The sequence below is a fragment of the Neophocaena asiaeorientalis genome, unplaced genomic scaffold (assembly GCF_003031525.2).
Source record: "Neophocaena asiaeorientalis asiaeorientalis breed wild unplaced genomic scaffold, Neophocaena_asiaeorientalis_V1.1 scaffold427, whole genome shotgun sequence".
Classification (NCBI taxonomy): Eukaryota; Metazoa; Chordata; class Mammalia; order Artiodactyla; family Phocoenidae; genus Neophocaena; species Neophocaena asiaeorientalis.
Window position 1 is genome coordinate 4,429,406 of NW_020172280.1, and position 21,730 is coordinate 4,451,135.

A 21,730-nucleotide genomic window follows, 5' to 3' on the forward strand; every position below is an offset into this window, starting at 1 on the left:
CGGGCAACCACAAGTCTGTTCTCAGTGTCTTCCTTTTACAAATTTTTAATTTAATTTCTCCTCACATTTCATCATTTTAAGGAAGTTGGGAGACAGGAATTAGTATTTCTGCTGATGGCGTTGAATCATCTGTTAAGGATTTCCAAAAATTTTTAAGTATTTTTATGCTTTCCGGTCATGTGAGAAAAAAGTGTCAAGAATTGTCCCAAGGTCCACCAGCTGTACCGTGTCTGAGCTGGGTGGGAAACAGCAAGATTCATTTCACCCCCCGCCCATAATGGTGCTGCCAGCATTGTCGTGTTTTTGATAACAGGAACACCGTTTGCTGAATACCCGTGTTTCAGGAGGCTCACCTTTGTTCTTTCTCTTCTTTACAACATCTCTGTAAAGAGTAGGAACCGTTGTCCCAAGTTCACCACAGATGAGGAATCCTAACTCCTGATTCTTTGACGGTGGGATTTTCACAAGGTCATACCCACGTTGAGCGGCAGAACTGGGATTTGAGGTCAGGTTGGTCAGAATTCAAAGTCCCGGCTCTGGAGACCTGTTAACATGCTCTGTCCTTGTTAACTTTAGTGACGAAGCTCCCTCCTTCCACTAGGCCCCAGGGAGACGGGTGGTGCAGGAAGGGTGTGGACTGGTGGGGCAGGGAAAGGGCATAGTGGCCAGTGCAGGGCCTGGGGGTTGCTGGGGTGTGGGGAGTGAGGCAGGGAGGGGGAGATTGACGCAGAGTTCCCAGGGACCCCCGGGCAGCCACCAACGGCAGGTGCCTCTGCAGCGCCCGCCGGCTGAACAGGGAATATGTTCTCGTTGTTTGCGATGGTTTCCCTCGTTGGTTGGCGAGGTAGGTGTTTCTTCCTCAGCCGTGCTTTGCCTGCACTGACCCCTGAGATCTGTGATTCACTTGGAAACGTCTGGTACTCCTGTGTCCTTGGTTTTTAGGAAGGTAATTTCTCTCCTGGCTCTGGGAGGCATTGGGAGGATGCATTGTCTGGTGTTTGGAAACCGGAAGGCGCATAACACGGGTGCTGCGCGCTGCTGTGATGGTTACGCTGCAGTGAACGGAAGCGCAGCTCAGAAGTGCTGTTGGTAGAGGCTGGCGATTCCTGGGTGTCTGCATCCGGGGCGGCGGCTTGTTGCTTCTGGTGCCCAGCACATCCTGGATTTACGTGGACCCTTTTTTCTTGTCTTTCACCTAAGGCAAGCACTGCCCCAGGTCGAGAGGGGGGAAGCGGGGATTTTTAGAAAATGTCATTGGCAGAAAAGGGTCCTGTAAAGATGCTGGGTGTGAGAAGAGTGTGACAAGTCCTCTGGGCCTTTGCCTGGCGGCTTTCAGAGAGGAAAGGGAATGATGTGTTCTTGGGTGTATTCCAGGTACTGTGGAAAAAAGGCACTAGCGTGGACCAGGCACTTCTCTTTTAATAATAACTCGTCCTGTGTAAGATAAAGGCACCTGTTGTACTTTAAATTGATGGGAAACTTCATCTTGGGCCGAGAGAGTTTTGAGGGTCACGCAGCCAGTGCGAGGTGGGCCTGGGGTCCAGCGCCTGTCCCCAGGGCCTGGCATCTCTCCTTTATACCATGCTGCAGCCAGGCCACCTGCCAGCTCAGGCTCATTGGCATGCAGAGGTCCCTACGTTGGGTCTGGGAAGTGCCTTTGTGCTGGTGGCTTGCTCTTTTTTTTTTAAAGATTCTTTGGATGTGGACCTTTTTTTTTTTTTTTTTTTTTTTTACAAACCTGTATCCCCTGCATCGGCAGGCGGACTCTCAACCACTGCGCCACCAGGGAAGCCCGATGTGGACCACTTTTAACGTCCTTATTGAATTTGTTACAATATTGCTTCTGTTTTTATGTTTTGGTTTTTTGGCCTCAAGGCATGTGGGATCTTAGTTCCCCGACCAGGGATCGAACCCACACCCCCTGCATTGGAAGGCGAAATCTTAAACACTGGACCGCCAGGGAAGTCCCTGGCGGCTCTTTCTGATCTGGTCCCGAGGACATAGGCCCGTGACACCGAATCTGTTCAGATGAGACTAGCTCTGCTCCCCTGGGAATGTCAAGTCAGCCACCATTGGCCGATCCCCAGCTAGCCACTGGCACGTCCTTGGCATTTCCATGTGTGGCCAGCGGCTCAGGCACCTGCCTGGGTTCTTTCTCCAGCTGTCGTGGTCAGACAAGGTTCTGAGCCCTGTGGAGGCCCTGCCTGCTCTGTGCCTCTTCCCGAGAGGCAGACGCCCTTCAGTGTTCCTCACAGGTGTCAGCCATGGGCAGCTGAACGTACCTCCTTGAAGCACAAGGGCCCTCTCAGGCCGAGTTACCTGGATTTTGTTTTCACCCTCTTTCTGGAACTGGTGTGAACTGAAACTGTGGCAGAAGCTATGACAGGCCTCAGAGATTCAGCCGATGTTTGTCTCTGAGAGTCATACGGTAAACTCAGTTTCTTGTGCTGTGCAAGGTGGTTATTGCCCTGAGAGCATCTCCTAGTCCCTGGTTGCGTGGGTAGGTAAAGGGACACCTTCGTGGGCATGGGAGAAGGCTCTGGCATTAATGTTCCAGCACCTTCTATCAGGTGTTGGCCCCCAGGCCAGATCCAGCCTGCTGACCTCTGCCTTAGATCATTCTGCAGAGAGGATTTTTCTTGGCAAAAGGCCTCAGAGGAGCTGGTAGAAAGTGGGTAGAGAAGTTATCGTTTCATGGGTATGAAATTTCAGTTGAGGGTGATGAAAAAGTTCTGGAGATGGTTATTGAACTTCCTTTATAAACCTTACAGTGACAACGATGGGTGGGTCTGATCAGTCCCGCTTTATAGCAGGATATATGCAGACTCAAAGTTGAAGCTATTTTCTTAAAATTTCATGGCGAGTGGGAGGGCCATCATTCAACCCCAGGGCTTTCTGAACTTATTTTGCCATAGATGTCTGGGTCTAAAGGAAAGCTGGAGGACTTGGGGCTGGTTCTTGCCCAGAGGACTTTTAAAAATGCTACAGAAGTACTTGAAAGGTTTGTTTTGTCCCTTTTCATGCCTTTTGCCTGGACCCTCATACCTGTCTTGGACACGGACGAGCCAGAGGGGTGCCTGGACAGTGCTTGGCCTCCCCAGGAAGAGGGGTTGCCTAGCGGAAATCTCCATTTGCCTGCTTTGGGGCCCAGCTGAGGGTCTGTAGCTTCTGTTTTGTCCTGGCTGCCCGGTCATGACTGAGCCGGACGTCATGTTCTGAGCCTCTGGTATCCGCTGCCCGCAGGAGCTGCTTCAGCCAAGATAAGCTGACTCCTTGCTAATCACCCCCTGCCAGCTTCCCCCACCCGGAGCCCGCAGGCTGCCTGGGCCATGGGCTGGGCTTTCCCCGGAGCCCGATGGCACTCCCCTGGCCACTCTCATTTCTGAATTTGTCTTTTCCTTTCTGCCCTTATTTTTGCCCTTCTTGGTTTCAAACTTGAACAGACAGATTTTGTTCCTGCAAGTGGACACTCTCCATCCTCTCCTGGTCATCTGCATTCTTGTTGTGTGGGCCTCAGGCTGGAAGCCTTTTGTAATCACTCTGGGTTTTTCCACACTCGGCCCTCTCTGCCGTGACTGCGTCTGACCACTGGTTCAGGATCCCGCAGGCGGTTCAGGGGACACGAGGACACCTGGGGGAGCTTCTGGGCTCTTAAAATAGCATTAGCTTCCTCCATGCTTTTAAACCTACTTTGACCTCATACGGTTGTGCCTGGTATGTTCATCCTGAGCTGATTTGAATTAATTTATTTGGTGTAAAGTAGGCCCTTTTAAAATCAAATGGTTTGTAGGAGGCATCAGGTTTGGTTGGGGGGGCGGGATCCACAATGAAAATGAAACCTTGTAGGGAGCTTAGAGTAGCTTCTTTTAAGTGTTTTATTTTAACTTATTTTTATTTTTTAAATTAACTTTAATTTTATTTTAAAAATATATTTTGAATTTTTAGCAAGTCAACCAGGGAGGAAGAATGAGGGCGTCTTGTTTCTTGGGTTCCTGAGTTCTTTTTTTTCTTTTAAAATTTATTTATTTATTTATTTTTGGCTGCGTTGGGTCTTCGTTGCTGCGCGCGGGCTTTCTCTAGTTGCGGCGAGCGGGGGCTACTGTTAGTTGCGGTGCGTGGACTTCTCACTGCGGTGGCTTCTCTTGTTGGGGAGCACGGGCTGTAGGCGCGTGGGCTTCAGTAGTTGTGGCTCGCGGGCTCTAGAGCGCAGGCTCAGTAGTTGTGGCGCATGGGCTTAGTTGCTCTGCAGCATGTGGGATCTTCCCAGGCCAGGGTTCGAACCTGTGTCCCCTGCGTTGGCAGGAGGACTCTGAGCAACCAGGGAAGTCCCCTACTAAGTTCTTTTTGAGGTTCAGAGTTCATGCTGGTCCTGTGCTTAAGGAAAAACACCCTAAAAAAACCAATCACAATTATAAAAGTAATACAATTTCTACTGTCAAATCCAGGAAATTGTAAAGAAGAATGATTAATAACAGTCAGAATATTCCTTCACCTAGACGAAATTTGTCAGCATTTTGGTGTATGTTTTCATCTACACCTATGCTTGTCTAACAAAATTGAGATCTTACTATTTCTTTCTGTTTCCCCTAATATTATACTGAAAGCATTTAAGCATTTTCCCATGGCATCAAACCAATCTTGAAAACATCACATGGGGCTTCCCTGGTGGTGCAGTGGTTGAGAATCTGCCTGCCAATGCAGGGGACACGGGTTCGAGCCCTGGTCTTGGGTAGATCCCACATGCCTGCGGAGCAACTGGGCCCGTGAGCCACAATTACTGAGCCTGCGCGTCTGGAGCCTGTGCTCCGCAACAAGAGAGGCCGCGACAGTGAGAGGCCCGCGCACCGCGATGAAGAGTGGCCCCCGCTCGCCGCAACTAGAGAAAACCCTCGCACAGAAACAAAGACCCAACACAGCCATAAATAAACTAATTAATTAATTAAAATAAAAAAGAAAACATCACATGGATGGGTCATCGATTGTCGAACCTTCCCATTTTGGGGACTATATTTGCAGGTTTGCACTGTTACAAATAATACATCTTTGTAGTTAAATCTTTGACCTCATTTGTGATTACTGCCTTGAGAGAAAATCCTGGAAGTTATTGGATCAAAGGATATACATTTGCATTTCTCTACATGGACAAATTGCTTTCTGGGAAAACTTGTTCTGGAGTAGACATTCTACCGGCAGAGAATGAGTTATCTGTTTTCTCTTCGGTGTTTAGTCTTTATAATCATTGATAATTTAAGTGAAAAGTGGTACCTCGCTGGTATCTTCATTTAAGTTTGATTACTAGTGAGGTTGAACACTTTCCCTATGTTTGTGGCCACTTTTATTTCTTTCATTAGTTTGTTCATGTCCTTTGGCAGTTATTCTGTGAGGTGGTAGCATTTTTCTTGTAGATTTGGAAGAGCGCTTGTAATGTTAGTGACTCTTTGTCATAATTGCAGATATTTTTCTCCACCAGGTTGCTTATTAGTTTTATTGATTATATGTATGAGTGTGTGTGTTTATACGTACACAGGTTTTTAATTTTCATATAGATGGGTCTCTCTCTATATATTTTTGTTTTATGCTTATTATAAGTGTTCAAAGTTTTCTTCTAAATCTGGGAGACAACTTTTAATTTAACTCATTAATCCATTTGAAGCTTATTTTGGTGAAAAGTATGAGTAATAATCTGTATCTTTTTCCAAAAGATCCCTTTCCCCACCTCTATTGAAATACTGTTCTTTCCTCAATGACATGTAAGGCCATCTTTATCATGTACTATGTTCTCATCTGTTCCCGTCCTTTTTCTGGGCTGTCTGTCATTTTCCATTATCAGTTGCTGTTGGAATTAAAGTAACTTTGAGCCCTCCTCATTGTCCTTTTCCAAGATCCTTTTATACAAAGTTAAAAGTCACTTTGTCTAGGTGGAGAAAGAAATATTCCCTCTGGGAATCAATTCAGTGAAAAGACACCTGGGGCTTCAATGCCAAAGAATCAGTCGCACAAGTTAGGGATGTATTTCCCAAAATAAGACTTTGCATAGTTGTGAAAATTTAAACAGGCGTCTTGCCAGGTATCCTGTGTACCAGCTGAAGGATCCACAGGGCAGTGAGTTATAATAAAAAGGGCTATTTTTGTGTTCCCAGACTCCTGCAGTGAAAGAACATATACTGTTTTCAAACCAGATGCATCCTTCTGGTTTTTAGATTCTGCCACTTCCTGGCTTATGTGTTTATTGAGACCACAGCTTCATGTCGTTCTGCAAATGATGTACGTTCCAGTGCTGTTGGGTTTGTCTGCCCTTTCGTATCTCGGTGGGAACCACTGACCCTAGAGTGGGATACCCAGGTATTTTCCCAACTGTGAGATGACCAGTAGTTCTCTAATCCTGGGTTCCATAGAAGTTCCTCAGGGGGTTTACAGACTGTGAACAATAAAGATTTTAATCAGCAGAGAGAGTGTTTCATTGCTTATTTTACGTATTTAGGTTCTCTGTAAGATTTTGTTTTGTCCATCACTGATAGGTTCAACAAGCCCTGACCTAGATAGTCTAAGGTCTCTTGGAGTTCTAAAGTCATGTAATTCTGTAGTTCATCATGCTATCAGCTCACCCAGAGGTAGCCCCGGGTGTCCAATTCTGTGTTCTTGTTAAGAGAAGAAAGGAAACCTGGAGAAAACTCTAGCCCACCAATTTCAGACTGAAAGTCTATTCAGGGATTGGTCCATTGTTTTCTCCCATTTTCTCTTTTGTCCCCCGGCTGTCTGGTGGCTTCAGAACATGCTTCTCCTTATGTGGGGTTCCTCCATCACTTACCTTTGTTCCACCAGGAGTAGTTCATGATCTCGAGCTGTATTCTTTCTGTCCCAGGCAGGGAACGTGGTGACGGGAGAGATGGTAGAAGAGCTTATTCTTTCAGGAGCAGATATAATCAAAGTGGGCGTTGGACCAGGTAAGATTTGCTGGGAGCACAGCAGGGACTGTGGGCAGGGGGCGGCGAGAATTGGGATCTGGGGCTTGGAGGGACCGGAGATGCCCAGAAGGTACCCCATGAATGATCCATCCACAAGTTTAAAGCACATTTCTTTTGGAAGTTATCATTGAGAGAGGCTCCCGAATAGAAATATCATTGAGCTGCTTTCTGATACCTCTGGGGAAGTTCTGAATGAACTTGAATGTGGTTTGAATGAGCTCTTGGTTTCAGAACATTAACGTGGAGGAAAAGAATGAGGTCTCATGAATGATCCCATTCACCTTGAAGAGGAAGGTGAAGGGTGGAGAATCCATGGGGGCAAGTCTATGTGAATGTTCGAGGGACCCCAAACATTGCAAATAGGCATGCAGCTGTGAGGTCACATTCGAACTTGACCTGTGGCTTAGGCGGTTATCATCTCTGGCTCCTCCCCTGGTACATATCCATCTCAGGTTTTGCAGCATCCTCCTGGGCCTTCTCTCCCAGGATTGCCATCAGCATTTTGAACTGAGGAAAGAGGAGGAACCTTTCTATCCTATAATGGGCGGTTCCATTTTCTCTTGGGGCCACTTGACGCTGGCCTTCCCCTTTGGCCAGACAGGACCATGAGCTTCCATATCTTTAATGTCTTCATTGTCCCATTTTAAAATTCCTCCTCGCACATCCATTATTAACCAAACACTAAAACTGAAGAGAAGGAAAGAACGAGATACACATTTTTTTTTTTTTTAAAAGAAACCCATATTTTATGTATTCATTTTTGGCCGTGCTGTGCGGGATGCAGGATCTTAGTTCCCTGACCAGGGATTGAAGCCATGCCCCCTGGAGGGGAAGTGTGGAGCCCTAACCACTGGACTGCCAGGGAAGTCCTGAGATACACATTTTCATTTGGGAATAAAAAATAGCAAAGATTTTTTATAGGTATCGTCTACCCAGAAGACACTACCTAAAAAGGAAGCAAATAATAAACCAATATGAGAAGAGTCTTTGGGAAAGCACTGCCAGGATGCAGAAGACATCGTTGTGTTGTGACCTGGCACCGTTGTCAGCCTTGAGGAACTAGGGTGGACGTGAAGAGACTCTTGGGGAGGGGGAGCCCTGTACGCTTGTGAAAGGCCCCGAGCTTTCACTTTGGTCTTTACTGGGTGTCTGTCATTATTGAAAAGTCAGAGAGGATAAAGCCCAGTTCCTGCTTACAGGGCGCTCTGCCCGCCTAGAATGGGCTGTAATAGATTAGGCTTGTAATAGGGTCGAATAGGCTGATAACAGGCCGGGAAGGCTCTTTTCCCCCAACACAGAGCACGCACCGGTCACCTATTTGAGTGTCTCCTAGCTGCCGTCGTGCTGGGTGGGTGCTGTACAGGATGTGAGGTGTGTAAGTGGTCTTCTCGGCCCTCAGAGCCGTTCCTGATGTAATCTTGAGCACTTAGCCGCCCTCGTTTCCTTCCCAAACGCCCTCTATCTATACAGTCGCTTTCCCCCGAAGATTTATCGTCCTTCCACTGTCGCTGTGTGCCTCCCAGGCTGTCTGTTTAGAACAGGCGTGACTGAAGGGTGTAAGAGGCTTTCTTCGAGCCTGATGTATTGGAGCCACTTCGGTAAATTTACCGGAGAGGATGTTTATGTTTCACGAATTCTTCAGCATAAAAACACTGGGTGCTGTCTAGATGACAGGATTAAAAAAGGTTCATTATGGAACAACTCCTGGCACTTGGGAAAAAGCATTAAAAATGCACCCCTCGCCCCACCCCCTGCTCTGGGCTGGTACCTAGTTTCTCCTTTCAACCTGGGGCTTAATCAGGACCACTCCCACGCCTTGGCCCTCGCCTGTACAGAGCTCCAGGCCGCTGCAGCCGAGCCCCTGCCCTCCGCTGAGGGTCTGGCAGATGAGTGGGAAAGGAGAAAAGCGAATTCTGAACCAGAACCAGAGGTTATACAACTCCAGTTGTGCCTCGCACAGTGTGTGCCTGGGACAGGGGTGCCTTGGTCAGGAGAGAAGGTCATTGGCCCCAGGGTAGTGAGTGACCCGTGTTGTGAGGATGGACAGAAAGAGGCGGTTCTGCCCTGCAGCCCGATGCTGGAGAAGGTGGCTCCCCAGTCCTGGTTCCCCTGCTGGAGCCAGGCCTCAGGGTGTAGCCGTGGTTCTCCAGTCCTGTCCCTAAAGACACCCCCCTCCCCCCGGGAGAGGTCTGTGGGAAGCTGAGAAGCCACTGGTGGTGGCAGGGAGCCTCGCCCGAGGGTCCGGTGGGAGGGAGGAGTTCACGCCCAGCTTTTACACTGGCCCCAGGGCACCCCAGAGGCGACACCACCAGACCTGCAGGAGGGACTGAGTGAGTGAGTGGTGAAGCCATAGAGACAGGGACGTGGGTGACTCATTCATTCTCGAGTTCACGCATTCTTTCTGTGACTATTTATAGGGCCCTTATTATGTTCAGGGCTCTGTTCTCAGCGCTGGATTGACCACACTGAGTATCCAGGGAGCTTACCCTCCAGCAGAGAAAACAGATCCTCGGTTCTTACGCAAATCATGATTTAAATGCTGTTTTTGAAAGGAGGGCTGTGATGAACAACTTCCCTGCGGCAGTGACATTTAAGATGAAGCCTGAAAGATGAGAAAGGGTTGGCTGGACCAGGGGGTTGGTGCAGAGGGGAACGCTCCACAGAGAGAACACCCTGTACAGAGGATCCCCGAGGTGGGAGGAGCTGAAAGGGCAGCGAGGCTGGAGCCTGCTGAGTAGGGGCAGGAGGAGAGAGCGGGCAGAGCAGGGCAGACAGTCCGGAGCTTGATCCAGGTGGTCTTGGGGCGGGTGCTCGCCTGCTGGGAGGGAGGGGGAGACTTGAGCAAGGGGCCCTGTGTGCTGGAGAGGCCCGTGCTCTTGGCGTGACTCGGAGTGGACCTCCCTGGACTAATACCCTGCAGGCAGTCAACCAGGACTGGAGTTGACTGGGGAGGGCAGAGGTCTAGGGGATGAAAGCATCGAGGTGGCTGCTGTGAGTTCTGCAATGGAAGCTGACCTCAGAGTCCTGGCTGGACTGGGTGGGAGATGGGCCACGAGAGGGTGGGGGCCAGGAGGCTGGGCCGTGGAGAGGACAGAGCCGAGTCAGAGGGAGGCTGCAGGAATGCCCTGAGCGCCGGCTCCCTTTTCTCAGGGGCTTATTGCAAGGCTGGGCAATTTTCATCCCTCTTGTCATTTAATCTCCCTCACAGCCCTATGAGGTCAGTGCTTTTATTTTCATTTTACAAGCGAGGTACCGAGGCTTAGAGAAGTTAGTAATTTGACAAAGGTTGAAGGTCAGGGAGGCTCAAGGTCATGGGAGGCATCTGAAGGTCCCTTGTGGTTGCATGGAAAGTGAAGGAAGGTGGGAAAGTATGGAGTTTAAGGATGGAGGGTCAGTAAGTGGGAGCTGATGTCATAGAAGAGAGTGACAACGTGTAGGGTGGAGTGTCCTGGATAATAGCAGATGACGGTGATGAAGCCCTGAAGGGATCCGAGGCCAGATGGTGGCCATCTCCATTGAGCTGTGGGGCAGCCCCATGGCTCCCCTCCCGCCACTGTGGAAAGTTCACCCCCAGGAAATTGGGGCAGGGCTGTGTGACGGTGATGGAGGCTCGTTTTGTATCCCGTTCTGCTCGTTCATAACCATCTCTCTTTGGGGTCTCCCTCTTTCTCCATCCAGGTTCCGTGTGTACCACCCGCACCAAGACGGGAGTGGGGTACCCGCAGCTGAGTGCTGTGATCGAGTGCGCAGACTCGGCCCACGGCCTGAAGGGGCACATCATCTCAGTAAGTGTCCAAGTGGGGCTGGTGGAAGGGTCTGGGAGCATCTGAGGAAGGCCCCTGCTCCCTGGCTGCCCTTCACCTTGTTGGCATCCTGTGGGCTCGGGAGTGAGCCAGGCACATGGTCACGGCATTTGGTGACAGTCGACCCTACTCCCTATGGATTCAGCTCGAGGTGGTGGGTAGCATGACGGGGGGATACGTGGGGAGCTTTGAGAAAGTGAGAGGGCCACGTGTTAGCTTGCTAGGGCTGCCGTTACAAAGTGCCCCAGACTGGGTGGCTCAAACAAGAGAAATATATTGTCTCACAATCCTGGAGGCCAGAAGTCCAAGATTAAGGCGTCAGCAGGCCATGAAGCCTCCAGGGAAGGCTCTGTTCCAGGCCTCCCAAGCTTCTGATAGTTCCTTGGCTTATGGCACCAGAGCTCCAGTTTTTACGTGGTGTCCTCCCTGTGTGCATGTTTGCCCTTGTGTCCAAATTTCTCCTTTTTATAAGAACATCCGTCATTTTGGATCAGAGGCCCATTCTACTCCAGGGTGACCTCATTTTCGCTAATCACATCTGCAGTGGTGTCAGATGCTGTCACCGGTTACCGTAGTGAGGGCAGATTGAGTAGGATGTTGGGGGCAGAAGTTAGATTTTTGTGGGTGGAGAAATGTATGGGAAGGAGATGAGCAGAAGCAGAGTCAGTGATCATGAAGTTTCTGGAAGTACAGCACCTCAGTACTCAGCCACTAAATGTCAAGGATTGAATGAATGTCAAGTTAATCCTCAATCTGTTATTCTACTCCACCTTTATCGACATGACCGTCATTCACATAGTTACCACGTCTCTCCCCTTCTAGATGAGATGCTCAGAATAGGACAGAACATGTCAGATATAACTGGATGGACTTGGACAGAGCTATGGCTTCCACTTATGTGGGTGATACATACATACATGTATATTATATATAATTAAATTATGTATATTTAATATATATATATAAATTCTGAAGTGGTGGTGTATTTTTAGTGGTGCTGTAACAATGAACTCGCACTGAATATAGTAAATTAAATCTTCAGACCTTTACACTTGTCCAGTTGCTAAGCCGAGCTCCCACATTAAGTAACTGACAGATTATTTTGTAAAAACTCCAGATGTAGTAAATTTCATATCCTGGTGGAATGATCTCTTGTTGATTTTGGCTCAGCATTTCAGCTGGTGAGATTTGATTTCCGGACCTGCTTTGAGGGTATAATAATACTCTTTAAAAATCCCTATGTGCACATCATCTCATTTGAGTTTTACTATGGCATTGGAGCCCTGCAGCCATTGCTTCCCCGCACGTGACTTGTTACAACCAAAACGAAGATCTAGTTCTTTGACTCGTGGTCCAGCGCACACTTCCTGTGCTCCTTCCAGTTCTTTATCCAGACTTTCCATCCATCCATCCATCCATTCAGTCAGCACGTATTTATTGAGCATCTACTGTGTGCTAGAAGCCGGAATAAATGACCAAAGATTTATTGGCTGCTGACAGAGTTCTGAGACCTTCCAAATAATATCTTTTCCTTTTAGCTTTTGCTCCAGTGAACAAATTAAAACCTATTTATTGAACAACTCGTGTAAAAGGCTGACATAGAGCCATCATCCTACCTTTACGGAGTGTGGTGACTGAACTCACTGGAGTCACCAAACAGCACTGTCCTCCAATATGGTTCTCAAATGCTCACCGTAGCCTCGTCTTGGGCCGGCTGCATGACATTCACCAGGGAGACTTTTCACCGTAGACATTCCTGGACCCCATCCTGTTGAATTAGACTCTTCATAGTTTGCCCTCCAGAGCACCATATGTAATTAGTTATGTCTTCATTCACCATCAAGTGTCTTAATAACAATTTAGACCGTATATATCTTCCTTGAGTGGCCACCATTTCTGAATCAGTGGAGGTCAAATTAATGAAGTTTTACTATGAACTTATTCTGAGATCCCATACTTGTGTCTTTCTAGAAATTTCCCAGTTGCTTAGTTTGTAGGACCATTTGGGGAGTAGGGGTGGAGGCTCTGCTTGCACCACAAGTGACTCTGAAAATCAACTTGGGATCTCCTTACCCACCATATTTTATAGCTTTTGTCAGCGGTTCTCTAAGTGTGTGCCCAGACCTGGAGTATCATTATCAACTGAGGACTTGTTAGAAGTTCTTGGGCCTCGTCTCAGACCTACTGAATCAAACTCTGAAGGTGAGGCCCAGGAATCTTTTAACAAGCCCTCTAGGTACTTCAGATGTGCTCCCAAATTTGAGAACCACTGGCTTCTAGAGTCGAGGGTTGGTACACACAGGTCGGGTCCGTGTACCAGAGCCAGAGCTCTGTCTGCTGGCGCCTAGGGAACAGCTTCTGTCAATTTCTCAGGAATAGTGACAGCCCAGGCTGGTGATACCGATGCTCCAAGGTTCTTATTTTTCCATTGATGGCCAGAGCTTTCCTAGATGGGGTTAGAAGTTCAATCTGTAATGCAGACCCCGTGAAGTTCACAGACTTATATAGGTTCTGCACCCTTGACGTCAGTTCATTCCTTCTGACCAGCAGCTGAGTGTCTTGGGGTTCAAAGCAGCTGTTTTTCTCACTGTCCCTTTGTCTAATGGAGTTTCACAAGCAGGTTTCTCCCACTTGCCAAGAGTCCTAAACCCACTGGAAACCCATCAACTGTTAGGATCCTGCCACTTTGTCCAGTTTCCTTCCAGCTGTCTCATTTTACACTTTCGTTGCTGAATTAGCATGTCTGTGCTACTGAAGTTCAGAAGGAAGCCACAGCAGGGGGTCGGTTACACCCAAGAGGCTGGACGTGAACTGTGGTCCACGTGGGCTTCTGAGAGGCAGAGGACTGAGAAATCCAGGACACCTCCTGGGTAGGTGAAGATTAAGGTGTGACCAGTTCATTTTGTCTTGTCATCTGCTAGGGACATGACACAAAGGAGAGCATTTTAAAGGTGGAAACAGCATTAGAGGAAGTAATGGCTGACATGTACTGAGCAGCTACTGTCTTTTGGGCACAGTACACCTATAATCTCTAATCCTTGGAACAATCTAGGTATTAGGTAGCTGTTCTTTTCATTGGACAGGTGTATTTGGGTTCTCTAGACAAACAGAACCAATAGGGTGTGTGTGTGCATGTGTGTAGATATAGACTTATTATAAGGAATTGGTTCATGCCATGATGGGGCTGAGAAGTCTCAAGATCTGCAGGGGGGTTGGCAAGCTGGAGACCTAGGAGAGCTGATGGTGTGATTCCAGTCTGAGTCTGAAGGCCTGAGAACCAGAGAGAGCCAGTGTTTCTGTTGGAGTCAGTGTCCAGGGTCCCAGTTCTAAGGCAGTCAGTCAGGAAGCATTCCCTCACTTGGGGAAATCTCAGCCTTTTTGTGCTATTCAAGCCTTCAAGTGATTAGGTGAGGCCCACCCACATTAGGGAGGGCAATCTGCTTTACTCAGTCTGCTGATTCATGTGTTACTGTCATCCCCAAAACACCCTCACAGAAACATCCAGGACAATTTTTTGACCAAATGTCACTCCATGGCCCAGTTGATGCCTAAAATTAACTGTCACATCCAGTGAGGAGACTGAAGCTTTGAGACCTAAAGTAACTTGTTCAGCATCACACTGCTGGTGGGGGGCAGAGCCAGTTCTCAAACCGAGGTCTGTTCATCTCCCGTGTTCCACTCCTTCCCTTGACCACCCTCATTTAGAAAGTGTGGAGACTCCGAGGGTGAAGGGCTAGCTGAAGTCACCAAGAATGCAGAGTTGGCCCAGCATCCCGGGTCTGCTCCTTTCCCATCACACTGCTTTGGGAGACTTCAGCTTAACCTGTGTTTATAGCTCACCTTTTCCCCGCAGGGTCCCCAAGAATGTCTTCAAGTGAAGGGATCAGAGTCAGAACCTGGTGAACCCTTAGGAAGGGCAGGGATTGGAACAACCAGATGAGTTCATTGTCCACTGATACCCAGAATGGCTTGGACTTTGTAGTGCTTCACAGGACCTAAAAAAAGGTCCTGTGATGAGGTTGGCTGGGATCACTGTTGTCTCTTTACTCAAGGCCAAAATTTTAACCAGTGCATTTGATAAAGACCTAGAGAGCGTGCTTCTCTAGTTTGAGGAGGGAATGATAGAGGTCAAGCTGATTCAAAGTTACCCCTGACCCCCTCCTTGTCTACACCCAGTCAGTAGGGCTCTCATCCACTCACTGACCCTCTGCAAAGAAGGAAAGATTGATGGGCAAATTTCTTATTTTGTTGATTTAATGTAGTTGTTTAGGAAACGGTTAGACCATTATTTGGAAAGGCCTAAACAAAGTCATTCAAATAATTTATTTTGAGGCTTGAAGAATTCCCCAACCAAAAAGGTTTAGCCTAGAAAAAGTTAGAAATATAAAGGAAATAAAGATTACTGGAAATGCCATCTTTTTCAAAAAAATTATTTTACTAAAGTGTAGTTGATTTACAATGCTGGGTTAATTTCTGCTGTACAGCAGTGTGATTCAGTTATACATATATATATTCTTTTTCATATTCTTTTCTATTACGGTTTATCACAGGATGTTGAATGTAGTTTCATGTGCTGTACAGTAGGACCTTGTTTATCCACTTATACATAATAGTTTGCATCTGCTAATTAATCCCAAACTCTTCATCCCCCTCCTTCTTGGCAACCATAAGTCTGTTCTCTGTATCTGTGAGTCTGCTTCATAGATAAGTTCATTTGTGGCATATTTTAGATTCCCCATATAAGTGATATCATATGGTATTTGTCTTTCTCCTTCTGACTTACTTCACTTAGTATGATAATCTCTAGGTCCATCCATGTTGCTGAGAATGGCATTATTTCATTCTTTTTTATGGCTGAGGAGTATTCCATTGTGTATGTATACCACATCTTTTTTATCCATTCATGTGTCGATGGACATTTAGGTTGTTTCCATGTCTTGGCTATTGTGAATAGTGCTGCTGTGAACATAGGGGTGAATGTATCTTTTCAAATTAGTTTTGTCTGCATGTACGCCCAGGAGTGGAATTTCTGGACCATATGGTAACTCTATTTTTAGTTTTTAAAGGAACTGCCGTACTGTTTTCTATAGTGGCTGCACCAGTTTACATTCCCACCAGCAGTGTAGGAGGGTTCCCTTTCCTCCAAACCCTCTCCAGCATTCGTTATTTGTAGACTTTTTGATGGTGGCCATTCTGACCTGTGTGAGGTGATACCTCACTGTAGTTTTTTTTGTTTGTTTGTTTTTGTGGTACGCGGGCCTCTCACTGCTGTGGCCTCTCCCATTGCGGAGCACAGGCTCCGGACGCGCAGGCTCAGCGGCCATGGCTCACGGACCCAGCCGCTCCGCGGCATGTGGGATCCTCCCAAACGGGGGCACGAACCCGTGTCCCCTGCATCGGCAGGCGGACTCCCAACCACTGCGCCACCAGGGAAGCCCCTCACTGTAGTTTTGATTTGGATTCCTCTAATAATTAGCGATGATGAGCATCTTTTCATGTGCCTGTTGGCCATCTGTATGTCTTTGGAGAAATGTTTATTTAGGTCTTTTGCCCATTATTTTGATTGGGGTGTTTGTTTTTTTGTTATGGAGTTGTATGAGCTGTTTGTATATTTTGAAAATTAAGCCCTTGTTGGCTGCATCATTTGCAAATATCCTTTCCCAGTCCGTAGGTTGTCTTTTTGTTTTGTTTATGGTTTCCTTTGCTGTGCAAAAGCTTACAAGTTTGATTAGGTCCCGTTTCTTTATTTTTGCTTCTATAGAAATGCCATCTTAAGATAACCACTGCTAATGTTTTTATATGTATGCTGCTAGACATTTTCAGAGTTTACTCTTAAGTAGCGTTCTAGTCTCGTTCTTCCATTATTATAGCTGTGTGATTTTGGGCAAGTCACTCAACCTTTCTGAGTCTCCCTCTTTGTCTTTCCCCACCTATAAAAGATCAGCTTCAGGTTCTTGTGGTGTTTGAATAGAAAAATGAAGTTTGTAACAATCCCTTGTTCGTAGCCGGTGCTTGATTCCAATTCCCTCTGCACACTGCATGCGGACTTTTCACTGCCCCTTCTTTTAGGGCTGGGCAAGTATTTTTAAGAAGAGGTCATGCTGAGAGTTCACAGATCGAATTGCCACTCATGTCCTGTGATGCCTTTTCTACTAAAATATGTTAACACTCTTGGAAAACAAGTAACCCTTGGAATTTTTGCATGTTGTTTTTTAAAAACTCCGTGCAGCTACGCATGTTCGTGTATGAAAGTAAGCATGTCTGATTGCAGAGGTTTCCCCATACTGCTCTGCCTCCTGAGAACATGAAAGGATGCTTTAACCACTTTTGGAAATTACCTATAAATGGTAGTAGGGAGAGGACTCCTTGGCCGTAAAGCGTTATGTGACGTTGGGTTGCATTGGGTTAAATTGCAGTCCCGCGCGTTTGCTCTGCATTATCTGTTTCATAAATCCCACCACAGCACAGTGAACAGACAAGGCCCTATGTATGGCTTCCTCTCTGTGGCACATCACAAAGTCCTATTAACTGTGGACATTTTGGCCCATCCTGGGAGGAGAAGACCTCATTTTCTTGGGGCCCCAAGAGCACAGACTTTCTGAGTCAGGCCTCATCGCTGACTACGTGAGTGTGGCATTTTCAGAAGCCAGCACGAGCCACCCTACTAGTCACGAGCTAATCACTCACTAGTGAGTGAGCAAAAGACTTAAGGACACACTTTTGTGCGTGTGTGTGCACGTAACTTTTTTTTTTTTCTGCGGTACGCGGGCCTCTCACTGTTGTGGCCTCTCCCGTTGCGGAGCACAGGCTCCGGACACGCAGGCTCAGCGTCCATGGCTCACGGGCCCAGCCGCTCCGCGGCATGTGGGATCTTCCCGGACCGGGGCACGAACCCGCGCCCCCTGCATCGGCAGGCGGACTCCCAACCACTGCGCCACCAGGGAAGCCCCGAGTACACGTTTTTTAAAGTCAGATCGTGTTAGGGACCTTTTTATTGGGAGCATGAGTTTATTTAATCTTTTGAGGTTATAAGCTTGAAACCCTAGTGTGAAGAACTGGTTTAGATAAAAAGATAAAGCACTTTAAAAATAATGGCAGGTCAAGTGAAGGGCATGGAGGGGTTGCACCTTTGAAAGAGAAAGTAAATATAGTGGAGATTTGAAGCACCAACAGGATCCACAGAGCCTTAACTGCCTTCACATGAAGGGCCTTGGCCAGGTACCTTCTATGGAGAGACTCTGCCTCTGAAACAATTGCTCATGAACCCGTGGCCCTCCAGGGTCAGGGAAGCCACAGGTGAATAATGTACTTGATCAAGGAGGAGATAATTGCCATCAGTAAATATTCATAAAAGCCAGAGATTGAGCCTTCACACCTGCTTTTTGATCAGAATTGCAAAGAAGCAAGGAAGTAGTATTTTGAGGTCTAGCTCCCGGAGGGACAGGGCTAAAAGCATATCGGAAAAGAAGGATTGAGTCACAGAGACCCACGTCCTCAGCTGGAGATGCTATTTGTAAAGTGGTTTGTCCCAGTTCCACGGAGACGCCCTCCAACTCAAGGGCCGCACGCACCTTCCTGCCATCATCACACAAGGTAGCCCGGGTGGCCTGGGTCTCCTGTGTCCTTCCCAAAGTGTGTCCCCCCTCCTGGGGACAGGCACTTCCCTCCGAGACCCATTCTGGGCTCTGTCACGTCACGCCAGCCCCAAGCACTGCCCCAGCTTCCGGTGCCTCTGCTTCTTGCCTCTCCCTGCTGGGCAGGCTGCTACCCCAGGCCACCTCTCTGGCCTTTTCCTCCTCGGACCTCACACGGGCCACATTGCCGATAGGAGGTAAGCAGCCTGGTTATTTTGTGCCTCTTGTGCTTGTAAGAAAACACAATGGGTCTGTGTCCTAGTACCTTTGTACTGGATCCCTGGTGTTGAAACATAAGCCCCACAGCCAAACTGCCGGGCAGCCCAAGGTGTCAGGCAACCCCACCAGGCACTGAACCAGCGTAGGGCCCTGTGTGGGTCCAGTGGGTGTCAGGAATGCATGTTTGACTTGGAGGTAACTGGATACCTTACAGGAAGGTGACTAAGAGACACGTGGAGTGGCTGGAAGTATAAAGGAGCGAATTCAGTGTCCTCTCTGGCTCATAAAGTACTTCTGCTGCTGTGCTAAATAAACCTCACTTCACACCGGGCAGTGGGGGAAAGATGACCACTGAATGATGGTTACGTGGCTGGCCAGTGGCCAGGCGTGTTGAGCAGGGGCTGGCAGAGGATGAGGTCCAGCCCCTGCGCCCTGCCCGCTCAGCAGTTCCTGCTTCTGCATCCCAGGAGGGGTGCCGGTGCCCGGGCTCGGGGTGGGGAGGGGGACAGGCAGTGAGCGTGCAGACCTGAGACAGGACTGACGGGGCCTGGGGACCAGAAGGTGCGGTGGTGAGGGGAGTGTCGGGCCTTGGCCCTGAGGGTTGTGTGCTTGGCTGCAGGCAGGGGTGGGAGGAAGGGGCTGGACCAGCAGATGCCATCGAGTGCCCCCAGGGGAGGGGGATGGCCGGCCAGGCTCCCACTGACAGCCTTTCTTTGCTCTTTCCTTTTTGAAGGATGGAGGCTGCACGTGTCCAGGAGATGTCGCCAAAGCCTTTGGTAAGAGGCTGCAGAGGGGGAGGGGAGGGAGCTCCCTTGCAGGGGTGCCGGAAGGAGGTGGCAGACACGTTAGGAAGTTCAGGGCCAATCCTGAGTTTCCTCTCCGCCGATTTCAGCCCCTGATTGGCCCAGATCCTGGCATCAGTTTGGTTCCGGTTGGTGGCAGAGCAGGCCGAGTGCCCAGGGATAGATGGAGGGGTGTTGCCCTGTGGGCCAGGAGTGGGTGAAGTCATAGCCCAGAAATCACCACTGGGAAGGCTCAGGGTACCCGAGGAAGAGGACTGTATCGGGTCTGAGATGCCGAAACTTCAGCGAGGGGGTCTTCGGAGCCTAACATGGGGGACTCCTGAGGGAGGGACAGGAGCCCTAGCCGCAGTTCCTCACCACAGGCCGAGGAGTCTGTGTCGCACCAGGGGCGGCAGCGTCTGGCTGTGACCCCGCAGGGCTGGGCCACGGTGCCCCAGCCAGGTGTTTTCTTGGGGAGGCACTGGAGGTCCAGCATCTCTGCGTGCTGTGCTCTGAGCTGCCGCACAGCTGGGGAACCCCGAGGTGAGGCCATGTGTGCTGGCAGGGGCATCTCTACTGTTGATTTTTGTGCTACATGTACTTAATACTGATGGGTGTTCTGTCTCGGGCTCCCTTGTGATAGGGCACACGGTGCACCCTGCCCAAGTGGTGTCTGGACTCCCACTCCGGCAGCTTTCCCTCCCCGCGCTCCCCCAGGAAATGCAGCCACGCCTGTGGAGGGAGAGGGACCAGGTCGGGGCAAAATGCTGGTTAGGAAGGGACACGAGAGTGTTCAGAAAGGAAAATAACTGGAAGCCACTTCAAAGCATTGTTTGAGGGGATCTGTGCTCTGTGTTCCTGCTGTTTACATCTGCCCCTGGGGTTGTGGTTTTCGGGAGGCCTGGCCAGACACCAGTTGTCCTCTGCCCCCTTATAATCACGGCAGGGGGGCGGTCAAGGAGCCAGCAGTCGTGTTAGGGACCCTGCAGGGAAGAGTCTGCAAAGCTTGCTGCCAAGTAGAGAGGTCCTGGGCCTTGGTTCCCTGATTTCCAGGCCCAGGGGCCAGCCCTGTAGCCCCTGCCTTCCGTAATGCTGGACGGAAGGGACTGGAACGCCTGATGCACGCCCCAAAGTCCTCTTGTAAATATTTAAGTGACCAGATGGAGGCAGTCAAGGTCACGTTTCAGAGGATCCTGTGTTTGCTTCTCCTTGTCCTTCATCGTGATGACTTCACAGCATCTGTACGCTGATGTCCTCCCCTTCTGAATATAAACCCTCAATAGGACTCGCTGAGGGTGGGGAATAGTGACTGTTCCTGTTTCTTCCACGTAGGCCTTTCACTTTCCTAACAACTAGTTAGTGCCCATCTCCCATGTGCTATAATAAACGCTGAGGACACAGCAGTGAGTTAGCCCCACCCCGTTCCAACTATCCGTGGTCCTGATCCAACATAACCTACGAAGGCAGTTTCAACACCCCAGTCTCCTGTGTACCTATCCTGGAAGTTTCATGTCATTTGGTGATTAATATGGGGTATTGTTTACTCTGGAAGTCAAATGTTTATCACAGCAGAGGTGCGGGTGGAGTTTTACGGGATGTATACACACATGTGTGTGTGTATGTGTATGACGTATATACTTACAGGTTTCTCTCCTTCACGCCCAAGCTCTAGTGCAGGAGGTTCTGTCTGTTCTGAGGTCCCTTCATAGCTACACTGTGTGAGCGTGCTGAGAGCTTCAGGTAGACCAGATGCCTGATGGGGACATGGTAGAGGAGTTATTGTGTTACGTATGAGGTTGGACAACATGCTGAGGTGCTGCCCAATTATTAATGCTTCTTTGATTTTCAGAGAGTTAGACCTGTGGAAGGTGGTCATAGATAGGAAGTCACCAATAACCATTAAGGGTTGTCCACTGTTATTAACCACCCAAGCTTCAGGAGGCTAACTTGTTGCTTGGAGCATCCAGTGCCCATCTGCCCTTACCTTTTTTCCAAGTGGGGAGGTTGAGCTTTTCTCTGACCACAGCCAGGAGGAGGGCGGGTGAGTTGGTAGCACTTGCATCTTTCCAGAGCCCATTTTCTCTGAGCTCTTTTCTCTGCTGCTTCTTTTCGTCCCCACTTCGGACTGCAGGAGCCGGAGCAGATTTTGTCATGCTGGGAGGGATGTTTTCGGGCCATACTGAGTGTGCTGGAGAGGTGATCGAGAGGAATGGACAGAAGCTTAAGCTGTTCTATGGGATGAGCTCAGAGACAGCGATGAAGAAACACGCGGGAGGGGTTGCGGAGTACAGGTATGGAGGGTGGGGGGAGCGGGGGGGGGGGGGGGC

General features: G+C 48.9%; 1 protein-coding gene across 1 annotated transcript in view; it reads left to right on the forward strand.

The window, feature by feature from the left end:
- GMPR (guanosine monophosphate reductase) overlaps positions 1-21,730 on the forward strand; it is a 40,120-nt gene that overhangs the window by 13,380 nt on the left and 5,010 nt on the right. The window contains exons 5-8 of the mRNA XM_024764200.1: positions 6,863-6,944; positions 10,644-10,750; positions 19,355-19,397; positions 21,535-21,694. Of these exons, the coding sequence (XP_024619968.1) occupies positions 6,863-6,944; positions 10,644-10,750; positions 19,355-19,397; positions 21,535-21,694 (392 nt within the window). The remainder of the gene's footprint in view (positions 1-6,862; positions 6,945-10,643; positions 10,751-19,354; positions 19,398-21,534; positions 21,695-21,730) is intronic.